Source organism: Lates calcarifer, linkage group LG9 (genome assembly GCF_001640805.2).
Source record: "Lates calcarifer isolate ASB-BC8 linkage group LG9, TLL_Latcal_v3, whole genome shotgun sequence".
NCBI lineage: Eukaryota > Metazoa > Chordata > Actinopteri > Centropomidae > Lates > Lates calcarifer.
This window is the reverse complement of record NC_066841.1, coordinates 21,525,223-21,538,709: the sequence shown is the minus strand read 5'-3', so window position 1 is coordinate 21,538,709 and position 13,487 is coordinate 21,525,223. Positions and strand designations below refer to the sequence as shown.

Below are 13,487 nucleotides of genomic sequence, written 5' to 3'. Positions count from 1 at the left end.
AGAACTGCTTCTCTGTAGCTAACATGGAACTCGAATCATATGCTGGGTAAAAGTCTGCATATTGGATTTTAACCAAAATTTAAGGATTTCTTCTGTGGTGCAGCTTCATGGGAAGCATACACTGCCAATGTGGTTGCATTCCTGTCCACATGTCCTGCTTAGAGTAAGTCAACAAAGTGTGTTTTTACTCTCTGTTGTCATATTATTTGGTTTAGCATAAGAGAAGTTGTGTTCAGTATATGGAAATGCTTCACTACACTCCACTCCACTACAAATATCATGAAACGTTACATTTAAGCAAAAGAACTGAACTAAGACAGATTAAATATCTCAGAGAAAACAGAGTTTGGCACACAGTAAAACACAAATGCCCTGACAGCCTCGATGGAGCTCAGGACTCATCCTGTAAATACATAAATAAATATATAAATAAATATAATAAAACAAGGTTACTGCTACATGCAGCAGCTGAGGGCATCACAGAAAACATCAGCAGTCTACTGACTTTTCAGCAAAACTTCAGCTCACCTTCAGTTACGTGTGAGCTCTATTGGTAAGACTAATTAATCTGGGCCATTATAGACCAGGCCTTCATCATCATCGTATGTATCGCTCGGCTGCTGATACATACGTAATAATGTAAACTTTCAAAATTAATGTTGGCAATAATAAAACATCTAGATCAGGGACATTTGCCTCTCGAGTGCAGGAGAGATGCTCATTGTCAGACTGATCTAGACAATGCTTTGCTAGATGTTTAGGTTTCATCTGACACAATAAAAGAAATGCTTACAAGACATAGTGAACACAAAGAATTCAGATTTGGGTTAGGGTCATGAGGAGATTCTGAGGCCTACCCAGCTCTATGGTTCCTCCTATACCAATCAAGGAAGCTGCGCTGTGGTAGAGGGGCAGAGGAATGTACACCACATCATCTTCAGTCGCCCCGAATGCCCAAAAACCTGCTGCTGCCTTCAAACTTTGGAGGTGAGTGATCACTGCAGCCTTCGGGAGCCCTGTGAAAATGAAGACATGATACTGCATTATATTACACTGCAAAAACACTTTTGACATTTTCTGTCACTCACTCTGTCTGTCACTGTCACTGCCCCCTAATTTTAGAAGCTCTCCCTCTGTTTGAAGCCTCTCTGCAGGTCACAGTGATGTGCATGTGATGGAGATGGTGGAGACAGCAGTATTAGTTGAGGTATTTATGTTCTGAAACTACTATTGATCTGAAATTTTGTATCAATTCTATCTGTTGTCTCAGAAAGATCACAACATTTTGTACAGTACATAATAAACCAAAGCACCAAAGAGAGGATTTAAACTACAATGTTATCAGAGATTTGGCGACTCCATGAGACCATGTGTATCTGGAGGATGATACTGATTGTGCAATTGATTGATTTACTGTGTGTTTACTGATATGATCAATCATTATGCACCAATAAGGAAAACCTCATGGTGAAGTTAAATTGCCAGAAAAAACAGCATGTTATAAAAACACATTTGATGTGCAAACAATTCTAAAGGAATGTGGAATACAGTCAGGGGTTTACTCTGTGGATCAAACGTGGATCTCCTGTCAGTGCCAAGACAGAGTGAAAAATCTGAACTAAACCAGGAATACAGCACTAGTCATGCTGACATGTCATGCTGATGACATGACAAACCAGTGGCTAATTGTGCTAAATCAATGAACATCTGTGTCCCTGCTCTTTATAGATTTCACAGCTGTTTTTGATGTAACTGACCTGTATTGCTTAAAAAAATAACTCAAAATGCCTTTAAGAAATATTCTATTAATTGGTTAAAATCTAACTTAAGTGACAGAAAACAGTCAGTCAGTCTGTATGAATGGTTCCTACTCTTTGCTACATACAGATAACTGTGGCAAAAGAGAGATGCCTTGGACTGTTGTTATTTATCATTTACATACATGACCTCCCATATATTGGTAGATGACACAATAATCACAATGACAGCACAAACTCAGGGACTAACATATTTTTCAAATGTTTTCACAGTGATCAGACACAACCAAAACCAAAAGAATGAAAATACATACAACAAGAAGGAAACTGTAAAAGTGTTCAGTCAAAAAGTTGACAGAAGTCAAATTATTGTGAATCAAAGTACAAAATATATCTATAAGCAAGAATGTTCTTACAGTGTAGGTCTGAAACAGGAATAAGTGAGCTGGATTGTATGATGGGAAGGCCCACAGAGATGGAGATGGACAGGTAGACTATAGGCTTTCAGTGTTTCTAAAATGTTCTTATTGAGAAAGGACAGATTTTATTTTTTCACATTTTGTTGTTTCAGTCTCATGCTAAAATCATCTCATTTAATTGTTTCCCCTTCATCATGCTACTCCATGATACTGATGATGATACATGATAGATGATACACACACAAATATGAAAAGATATGTGTATAAAAAAGTGTGTGCATGTATAAAAATAAATATACGTGAAATAAACAAAGTATATACATTGTTGGCATTGACACTTGCATACCATATTGCACAGCTGAATATTGTACATTTGAACATAGTGATTCGCACATTTGAAAATAGTGTATTGCACATTTGAAAGGAATATTGTATTGCACATTTCAATTTTGATAGAGGAGATAAATATTGTTAATTGCATGAGGTGGAATAATGCACTTAATAGTGTCACAAATTCAGTATCTGAGCAGGTCAGTCTCCTCCTCTGTTCATGAGTTAACCTCCAGAAACATTATGATGGCACAGTGAAGTTGAGTTTTGACCTGTTAGATATAAATGTCAGCACTTCGTCATTTTATTGTTTCAGAAATTTGTGTTAATTTTTGTCATAATTAGCACATGAATTCTTGAGTTATGCCAAAAAACAGGTTTTGTTTGGTCACAATGACCCTTGACCTTTGACCTCTGACCACCAACATCTAACCAGTTAATCCTTGAGTATGAGAGTGGGGAATGGGATGGATGTACAGATGTACAGACAAGCCGAACATATAACTGTGTGGGTGTGAAAGTGATATATGGAGGAGAAAAGTCCCATTCATTTAAAACAAACACATGATACTGTAAAAGTGGAATTCTGGCAAAGAAAGTACCAAGGAAGGAAGAGATAGAGGACTCTGTCTTTAGTGATCGCAGGTCAGGCCTCTGTCAGCATGCTGCTCAGAATGTGAGCATAACATTGGAGATTTACAAAAGTAAAATTGATTTGATGGAGCAGAGGTTTGTGCCTTAGTTTTTTCAAGTCAAGTTGAAATTTACTGTTGCTGATAACCACAGAACAGAGAAAACATCTCCATCAAGTCAGACTGTTTTGACAGGTATACCATAACAGCCCAGATGTGTCTAGGATTAAATTTTACCTCAACAACAACTGGTTATTTCTCCAAAATAAATCACACCTTTCAAAAGGAAATATTCAAACTGGGAATCCCTGCATTACAATAACACTGTCGCTATCAGACAGAGTAGAACTACACATTATACAGAGAAACATGACACAGGATCTTCAATTTGATGGGGTTTTTTTCTGTAAAAACAGACTAGATTATTATATTATTAGTAGGAGCTGTCCTGACTGAAACATGAGCACTATGATTTTAAATGTCGCTCCTCACTGACCTGTAAAAAAAATGAATAAAATTGCAGACTCACCAGTTGTTCCAGAGGTGAAGATGTACAGGGTGGGTGATTTGAGGGAGGTAGTGACACGCAACACTGCAGGTACAGGCTGGTCAGAGGCAGTATTGATCTTATCCAACAGAGTGTGCACCTCTGTGTGCTCACTCTGGCTGTTCATGGCCCACACCTGAATGTTGTCCTCAAGCAGGCTGGTTATGATGCCGTCCAGACATTCAAATAAATCTGTGAGGTGGAGACAGCCAAAGTGTATTTAGTGAAAAGCCACCTGCTTCCTTTTTCTTCCTGTCCTAAAGCTTTAATTGTAAGTGTGCTGTAAACAGATGTGTTTTCTGAGTGTGATGTAGATACACCAGAGTAAACAGCAAGCTAATAATATATCATATTACATGTACTTTTAAGAGGATTGTGCAGCTAGTAATAATGTTGCTTGGCAACTGCACAAAGCGACTGTGGATATTTTAAGAATGGAACTGATAAATATGTGCAACTGCCTTTCTGAACCAACTGATGTAATGAACCTCCACCCTAGTGCTTGCTCATGGAGGGAACTGTTGGGTCTTTCTCGGTAAATGTAATAATGTAAAGAGTACAGTCTAGACCCTGCTCTAAAGGGAAAAGTGCATTGAGATGGGTTTTGTTGTGATTTCATGCTATATAAATAAAATGACCTGACTTGACTCTATCACATAATAATAATTTGGTCCTGACTGGGATTTCCTAAGTGATTAAAAATATATGTGTGTTTGTATAATACTTTCTGATGTAGCAAGAACAAATGCCATTACTAAAGCAATGTTATAAAAATCCCATTAGCACACAATTCAATAGCTCTCCAAACACTGCAGCCACAGCTGCTCCACACACATCATCTCCAGCAGTAACTAATTAAACTAATAACTAATAAAATGACAAAGACATAACAAAATACAGGTAAAATGCAGTTTAGTCACTGAAACTGCTGATTATTTGTAGACATTTTTTTAAAAACTGCTTCTGACAAGCAGACATTCTCAGCCATAAAACAAATAAAAATTTCTGCGAGACCTCATGTGAGTCCTTAGGGTCACATGTCTCAAAGTACAAATAGGGGATGAATCGCTTGGGTAAGGATTTCAGGACTGCATTATAGGTGGCTGATAGAGGTGGTGGCCTACGACACCAACTGTAAAGGACATTCCAGATGGACAAAGATGGCCTCAAACCATCTGTCCTCTCTATCCAAAACGTGGACCTTGTTGTCCTCAAAGGAATGTCCCTTCTCCTTTAGATGTAAACAAATAGCCAAGTCTTGTCCTGATGAGCTGGCTCTCTCTCTTGTGCCATGTGCTTGTGGAGTGGTTGTTTGGTTTCACCTATGGGTTGTTCCGAGTATGTTTTAAGTGCTGTCTTGAGGTGTCTGTGTTCTTTTTCTTTTCCATCTGTCTTAGAGGGAATGTTCTGTGTTTGGTGGCATAGAGTCCTGATAACATAGAGTTTATGTTCCAGTGGGTGGTTGCAGTCAAAGAGTAGGTACTGATCTGAGTATGTGGGTTTCCAGTAGACTTTAATGTTGAGGCTACCATCCTCCTCAGTGAGCACAGCCAGTCCAGAAATAGTAACCTGTGCCTGAACTTGATGTGCTTGTATAATGAGTTGATATGTTCAGTGAAGGCCTCCACTTCCTGGGTTTTGATTTTCAGCCATCCACATACCTAAACCAATGACTGGGTGTTGTTCCTCTGAAGGTGCTCAGAGCTGTGTTCTCAACCTCTTCCATGTAGAGGTTGGCCACAATGGGTGACACTGGGGGACCCTCATTGTAGTAGACATTTCCTGACCGTCTTTACTGCCTCAGCTGTGGGTATGCAGGTGAAAAAAGAGGTGACATCAAAAGACACCATGGTTTTGTCTGAAGCCAGTTTGTGTCTCCAGACCTTGTTGGTGAAATCCATAGAGTTCTGGATGTGATGAGTGTTGCCTACCAGCAGCGCTAAAATGGTGGCAAGGTGTTTGGCAATGTTGTAGGTGGCAGAGTCGATACTGCTCACAATGGATCTGAGGGGGGCTGCCTGTGTATTTTTGGGAATGGGAGGATTAGTGTAGTAATCCTCTATGTTTAGAACAACAGTGCATCTCCCCTTGTCAACCAGCAAAAGAAGCTTTTTGGATGAGAGGGGGAACGTCTTCAAGAAAGCTAAAAGAAGTCCAGTTGCCTTCAACTTCAGCACTTAAAACTACCATGACCCAGATGACTGAGAACCTGCACAGATCTAAATTAGAGTCATTGAACTCTTCCTCCTCCTTCAGCCATTGTGGGTTGAAAAAAACAGCTAAATCTATACTAATACATTTTAGCTTGAATGCGGTTTGCTAGCTGTGACTGGTATGCTCTGACCATCCAACCAAATGACATGAAAATTTCGATGTCATGGTGGGCCTGCTAGAGGGCCCCTGGTCTCACCAACTCAAAATCTGATTGGTTAAAGGGTATGCTAGACAGTATCATCCTAATTTATTTTAATTACAGGGGCCTGCACTAATGATTCTGAAGGCCTCAAGGCAGATTTCTTTTAACTTGGCAACATGGGGCTGAAATCTAATTGGATAAAAGCTCGAACATAAACAGACAGTATTGGAAGCAATGCAAACAAGAGGAAAGCTATGAGATGAAGAGAATGAACAATTTAGTACATACAGTATTAATGGAATAAAAAACATATATAAAACTATAATTCAGTGATTATGACAGTGTTTAGGCCAGCACAGAAGGCCTTGCTGGCCTTCACAGCCCACCACTGGTCCTTACTGTGAATCATGTTAGTACTGCAGAGCCATCCTTCAGGGACTACCCAAGCTATCAGCTATGTGTGCGATTGTCAGGGCAAGAGTGGCAGTGAGAACTAGAAGAAAGTGGAGAACAGAAGCTGCAGTGAAAGAAGCTGAGGCGTGACTGCGCCATAAGGTGCTGGTGGGGGCAGTCGCCTAGGGAAGAGTTGTTCTTGGAGGCCTTGAAGCCTTGACATAGTATAATGGAAAGAGTGCCAAGAAGTGATCCAGGAGGAAATCAGGGCAGCTGTGGAGGAGCAGAGGAACAGCAGAATAGAAGCAATGAGACAATAAGGTGCCTTGACTAGATGGGAGCAGGGGGTGAAGCGGAAGATCACATGGAGGAATCTCTGGAAGGTGGATCTGACTGCAACATGTTCCTGATCCAGGCTGTTTACAATGCCAATCCTATTCTATCCCACCTGCACTGGTGGGGCCTTGCAGAACAACCAGTCTGCCCCCTATATGAAAATACTAGCACACTTGAGCATATCCTGAGTTACTGCCTCAGGTCAGGTGTGTCAGGTGTTTTCAATCTATTGGGCAGCAATCAGGTGTGGGTGGATGCCTTGTTTTATTTTTAAAAAACAGGGATCTAGCAAACTCTGATCTTCACAACACGTTTATGGAGGTGTGTCATGGCACAAATAAGATTTTTGAGGACCTCAGAAAAAAAGTTGTTGACACTCATCAGGCTGGAAAAGGTTACAAAAGACTTTGGACTCCACCAATTCACAGTTAGACAGATGGTAGTGTACAAATGGAGAAAGTTCAAGACCATTGTTATCCTCCCCTGGAGGTGACAAGAGCAATGTGTTTAATAGTTGATGAGGTCACAAAGGAGCCTAGGGTCATTTCTTAGCAACTAAAGGCCTCTCTCACACTGGCTAATATTAACGTTCATGAGTCCACTATCAGGACAAGACTGAACAGTGGTGCGTATGGCAGGGTTGCAAGGAGAAAGCCACTGTTCTCCAAAAAGAACACTGCTGCCCGTCTGCAGTTTGCTTAAGATCACATGGACAAGTCAGAGGGCTATTGGAAAAATGTTTTGGTTTAAATGAGACGCATTATGTTTGGAGAAAGGAAAACACTGCATTCCAACACAAGAGCCTTATACCATCTGTGAAATATAGAGGTGGTAGTATCATGGTCTGGGTTTTGCTACATCTGGATTGCCATCATTGATGGAACAATGAATTCGGAATTATACCCGTGAATTCTAAAGGAAAATGTCAGGACATCTGCCCCTGAACTGAATCTCAAGAGAAAGTGGGTCATGCAGCAAGACAACGACCCTAAGCACACAAGTCGGTCTACCAAAGACTGGCTAAAGAAGAATAAAGTTTATGGACTGTCGGTAAAGTCGGCTTTGACTTGGCCAGTTGGAATGGGCTAAAATTTCTCCAAGCTGATGTGCAGGACTAAACTAAGAGAGAAGAACATAGCATAAAGAGAAGAACATATCATAATATGTAATATTGGATCATTTTCCTCAACAAATAAATGATCAAGTATACTATTTTTGTCTCATTTGTTTAATTGGGACTTGTGTGAAAATCTGATGATGTTTTAGGTCATATTTATGAAGAAATATAGAACATTCTAAAGGGTTCACAAACTTTACCACTGTAAAAAGTACCACTATATATATTATGTGGGTGGGGTAGGTACATCTTTTTTTCTGGCAAAAGCCAACCTAAATCTAGTGAGCTTAGTTTTTGTTATCAAACTTTTATCTCGAAAGCATTCAGTGAGAATCTACTGAGCCCAGCAGTTGGAAAGCATGCCAATCAGAGTGACAAAAATCTCTATGACTAGTGATAAAATATACTGCAATTTGCAAAGTCCTGTAAGCTCTTGAGCAAGTTTACACCTACATCTGTCATAAACAATATGACTTCAGCAGCAGGTATAATATTCTGTGCACACTACACTTATCAGTGTCTCACTGTTCCAGCTATTCCATGAATCCTTCTCCTGTTGCACTGGGGTTGTAGTAAGGACAGTGTCCCTGACAAACATCATGTTTGTTTGGTTGAGCAATGATGTGGCATCCTGTCACATGGTTGCAGCATGGTGAATCCTATTAACTGCAGAAACAGGACTCTTACAGTGAAACATGGGTGGAAGCTCAATATGGTTCAACAAAATTTCATGTTGCTGTTTGGCAGTTCTCAGAGTTGACTCTCGCACTGAGAAATCACTTAGATGAATAGACACATTTTACAGCTAAATGTGGTGGGTCATTTGGAGACTGGGGTTCACTATTGGGCATTATAACATAATCAGGGAGTGTGCTGCACCTATTTGTTATTTAATAGGCCTACCAAATGTTTAACATGTATGAAAAGTACATTATTCTACATTATATTAGTCCTTAAGAACTGCACGGAAAGCAGCATTTTCAGGACACTTTGGAAGACATCTCGTTGGGTTCTAGAGAATTATGATTGGCAAGCTTTGCTGTTTTCTAATATTTTATTTGGTAAACTGATTCATTCTGAAAATCATGAAAAGTATTTTCATTTGAGTCTACACTTTTACTCCACTACATTTCAAAAGAAAATGCTGAACCTTTAACTCCACTGCCTCTGACAGTTGTATTACTAGTTACTTTTCAGAGTTAGATTTTAAATTGGAAACAATAACAAAAAAAATTACAATAAAATGTATAATAAGCTTAACCACTGACAGCCATTGAACTAGGCTGCAGCTAAGTGATGTTTTCATTATCAATTAATCAAGTAATTAATTAGTCCAAGGTTGACATCTTAAAATTTCATGCAGTAGGATAAAGTCTACAACCAAAAGATATTTTACAATGATATAAGACAGAAATAAACACCAACTTCTCACACTGGAGAAAGTGTCAAATGTCAAACAGAAGAATTTCTAATAAGGAGCCTTGTTTATACAGAGGCAATAAAAAGTCAGTGAACTGTTTGGAATGACCTCGTTTCCTGCATTAATTGGTTTTCTGCATTAATTAGTCACAAAATGTGACTGTGAGCTTATTCCATTGCAGCTCTGTTGAGTTGAGGCCTGGGCTCTGTCTCCACAAGATGGATTTTCTTTGTCTGACGTCTGTTGCAGATTCTAATGTTAAGGCTCACTGTTCTGCTGCATCACCAACTGTTGATACCTAATTATTGAAGCCTGATGAAACCTATCAGGTAAGTAAACTACAAGCATGCTTTAAGGATATAAAGTCCTGGATGACAAGCAAATTCCCACTAATTAACTCAGACAAAACTGAAATTACTGTAGTACATATTTTCTAATGACATTTACAGTAGATGGCATATATCTATACAGGTGGAAAAGGACTGCCATTTCTCTGTGCTATGTGCATCAACATAACCTGATGTGTCTCTAACTCTGTTCCAGCCTCATGATTGGTTTGGCACAGCACTATTCTCATTATTGGAGAATCATCATTCATTATCATTGGCTTTTTGTATTGTCTGTCAAAACACAGGTGGAAGGGGTTCTATCGGCATTGTTATTGACCATGTCTTAAATGTTATATAGTGATCTATATCATTATCGTTTTGTTGCCCTGCCCTACCTGGTTTCAGCAATATTACGCAGGTGGAAAAGGACTGCCCTTTACACCTGCCTTAACCACTGTAATTCATTATTGTTGCTGCCCCAACAAGTCTCCTCACCTACAAAGCCCTTAATGGTCAGGAACCATTGAATCTTAAAGAGCTTATAGTTCCAGATTATTCCACTAGAACCCTGTTCTCCCAGAATGCTGGTTTACTGGTGGTTCCCAGAGTTTCCAGGAGTAGAATGGGAGGCAGAGCCCCTCTACTGTGGAACCTTCTCCCAGTTTGGGTTCAGGAGGCAGACACCCTCTGAACTTTTAAGAGTAGGCAAACTCTTCAGGACACTACCTTCTGGCAGGAGGTTGTGGTCCATCAAAACCAAGACTTCACACCACAAAAACAGTTTCTTTCTATCTGAAACTGCTCTCTCTCTCTCTCTCTCTCTCTTTCTCTAGAGGCATTTCTGCCTCTGGAGCTGTAGAGTCTGGGTCTGTGATCACAGGCGACCTACACACCTTAAGATCCTGCCTAACACACACTGCTGCTATTATTGCTATTATTATTATTATTAGTAGTAGAAGTCATGGTCTCTACCTCCCTCTCTCTTCATTAAGGCACTGAACAAATGGATGGCAAAGCAGTTTACATTCACACTTCCCCTCAGGCAACTCCAGTTCTAACTACTTGTTTCATATTTATTATGTTATTTAATATGTTTCCATGTGAGGCAGTCTGGGCTGCATGTTAGTATGAAAGTGCTATAAAGTTGAGTTGAGTAGTCAAAGACATGCCTGTACTGAGGACTGAAAACCTGGATAATGCAGTTATCAATAATCAGGTTTCTTAGTTTCAGATTATATCCCCAATCCTGAATGATTAAAGCTAGCAGGGAGTAATGCCCAGGTTACTGATGACAGGGAGAGGAAGTTGACTGAGGTTACATAAAGTTACATTTAAACTAGATAACAGCCTTTTAAAGTAGTTGACAGTTGACGGTAAGATAAGTGGTTCTGATGAGGCCATAATGGTTTAGGGGAGAACGGCCCCTGTGGTGACACCGGGTGCGAGCTTTACCTGAACCAACGATGAGAGTTTTGGCTCCACAGCAGTTAAAGCAGTGCAGCAGAGACTTAGACTTGATGTTAGTGTTGAGAAAAGCAACCGAGCAGCCGACCTTCGCCAACCCGAACCAAACGCACAGGAAGTCGGGCTCGTTGCTCATGAGCAAGGCGACACAGTCTCCTTTCCTCAAACCGACTCTGTCGAAGAAAACATTGGCGAGTCTGTTGCTCCGTTGTTCGACGTCTCTGTAAGTGTGGACGCTTCCATCGTAGATAACAAACGGCTTGTTGGGGATGCGCTGGGCTTGCTGAATGAACCTGTCGAGGACTGTACACACGCTGGATGTAAACTTGAACAGCTCCAGCCTCACACCGTACCTGATCACCTTCATCAAAAACAGAAGGTCTCTCCAAAAGTAAGGGAATAAGAGTTTCTGCAGAACATGAGCGGAGAAAACACCCGCGGCCAGAGCTGAGAACCAGCCCAGAGACAGAGTCATGTCTGCGGCTGTGACAAGCTGAGAGGACCCCGGGGGAGACAGCTGGAGACTCCCGGAGAGACGAGTGCGCGGTAAATTCTTCGCCGCTACATGTTCCAGGTGATAAACACTGACCGTCAGCGTGACGTCAGCCAACGACTTACACAACGTCGGGCAGGAACATAATATATGACGCCTTCAAAATAAAGGCGTGGGTGTAGTATCAGCCTGTCACCAGTGCTGGAAAGAATACGGTTGTAAATACAAAAAATCTCCACAAGTTTTAAAGACTAGTCGCTGGTCATATGGTAAGCCTGGTAATAGTTACACGTGAGGAACAAAACGATAACAACAAAAGACAGAACCATATAAAACAGCTTAATAACTTTGGACAGGTTATGAGGCAGGTCTCTGAAGACATGACGTCAGTATTAGCAGATTAAACTCTGGAAAGAAATATGATCAGGACATCCCCTGAAACGGAAGATTTCCCAACAAGAACTGTTAGTCACTCTAAACTTTGGCTCAGGGGTCACCCATCATGATGAGGCCAAATGCTAAATGGACTGTACTTTTCTAGTCATGTTGAGTGCTCATAGAATTTACACTGCAGGTCATATTCACACACCAATGGTTTGCCAACAGATTCAGTATGTTGCCCAAGGATACTTCCGCACACAAACTGGAGGAGCTGGGGATTGAAACCTCTGACTGGTGGGTGACCTACTTTACCTCCTGAGCCACTGTCACCCCTAATGCCAGACAAGACAAGAAATAAAGTAAAGACGGACTTAAAGCAGTTGCAGGCAGGAAAAGAGGAATTATTGAAAACAGCTTTGAAAATATAGTACAACATGTTTGCTCTCCACTATGATAATGAGGAAAGTACCAAGCTATATTTAGACTTATTTAGCCTATGGAATATTAAGTGTCACAATAACACACATCATACCACAGGGTATGCAAAAAACACCTAATACACCATTCACCTTTTAATATTAATTTTATATTGTTAAATACAGGTCATTAAAATTAGTGTTTTACCCTCCTCTATGACACACGGTAACACTAAACACCTCTTTTGGAATGGGAGAGGAATCGGGAGTATTTTATTCTGAAGAGAAAACTCAGTACACTTCTTGTGTGACTGATTTCTTGAGGCTACTTGACAGTCTCTCTGGGAGTGAACTCAAACGACAGTTGTAGAGATAAGTTTAAGGGGTTGACGTGCTGAGGCGCTTTTCTCTTTAAAAGACAGACAGAGACTCTTTCTAACCGCAGACAAAACAAAATCAACAGAGGGGGCTAATGTTACTCAATGAAATGAAGCTAATTGGTCTTGTGTTGAGTGAGAAAGCCAAAAAATGGGGGACCTTAAAAGGAGATACAGGGTAAAACAACAGATAGTTATAAACTGATATCCTGTCCAATGTGTGCTTAGCAACTGTAGTGACAAATTTGCTCAGATATTGGAGTGTCATTTCAGTTATTTCTACAGTATATATTACCCAGACTTTACATTATTAAAGGGAAAGCTCACACCCAAGCCTGCATGTTGTGTAAATTTGATCCTGCATGCTGTTATCTTATATGTCATAAATCAGGAGGAGGACCTGTTGAGGCTGTGTAGATGTTGTGGTAAACCTGTGGAGCAAATGTTAAAAAAAAAAAAAAAAAAAAAAAAACTAGGGACAGTCCTGACATAAGCATGTCAAAGCAGAAACCATATTAAGAAGAAAGGCCCTGACATTGACAGCTAAACAAGAAATAATGGGATCTGAAAAGGCCTACCAGAGCCTCCAAGACACCTAGGAAAACATGACTCTCAGACATGGTTAAAAAGAAATAAGATCTCAAGAGACACAAAAGCATACATGGTTAAAAACAAGTTCAATATGTTTCTTTTAGAAAGAAGGAGGAGATGCTTTTGGAG

General features: G+C 40.3%; 2 protein-coding genes across 2 annotated transcripts in view; one reads left to right on the top strand and one right to left on the bottom strand.

The window, feature by feature from the left end:
• The window catches only part of slc27a6 (solute carrier family 27 member 6), a 30,779-nt gene extending 19,094 nt beyond the window's left edge, over positions 1-11,685 (bottom strand). Inside the window, exons 1-3 of the mRNA XM_018673594.2 lie at positions 11,089-11,685; positions 3,668-3,877; positions 858-1,016 (exon numbers count right to left, since the gene is read on the bottom strand). Coding sequence (XP_018529110.1) covers positions 858-1,016; positions 3,668-3,877; positions 11,089-11,575 — 856 coding nt within the window. The 5' untranslated portion in view covers positions 11,576-11,685. The remainder of the gene's footprint in view (positions 1-857; positions 1,017-3,667; positions 3,878-11,088) is intronic.
• The window catches only part of LOC108881532 (E3 ubiquitin-protein ligase MARCHF3), a 52,631-nt gene continuing 46,818 nt past the window's right edge, over positions 7,675-13,487 (top strand). The window contains exon 1 of the mRNA XM_051072696.1: positions 7,675-9,636. The gene's annotated coding sequence lies outside the window, so the exon portion shown is untranslated. The remainder of the gene's footprint in view (positions 9,637-13,487) is intronic.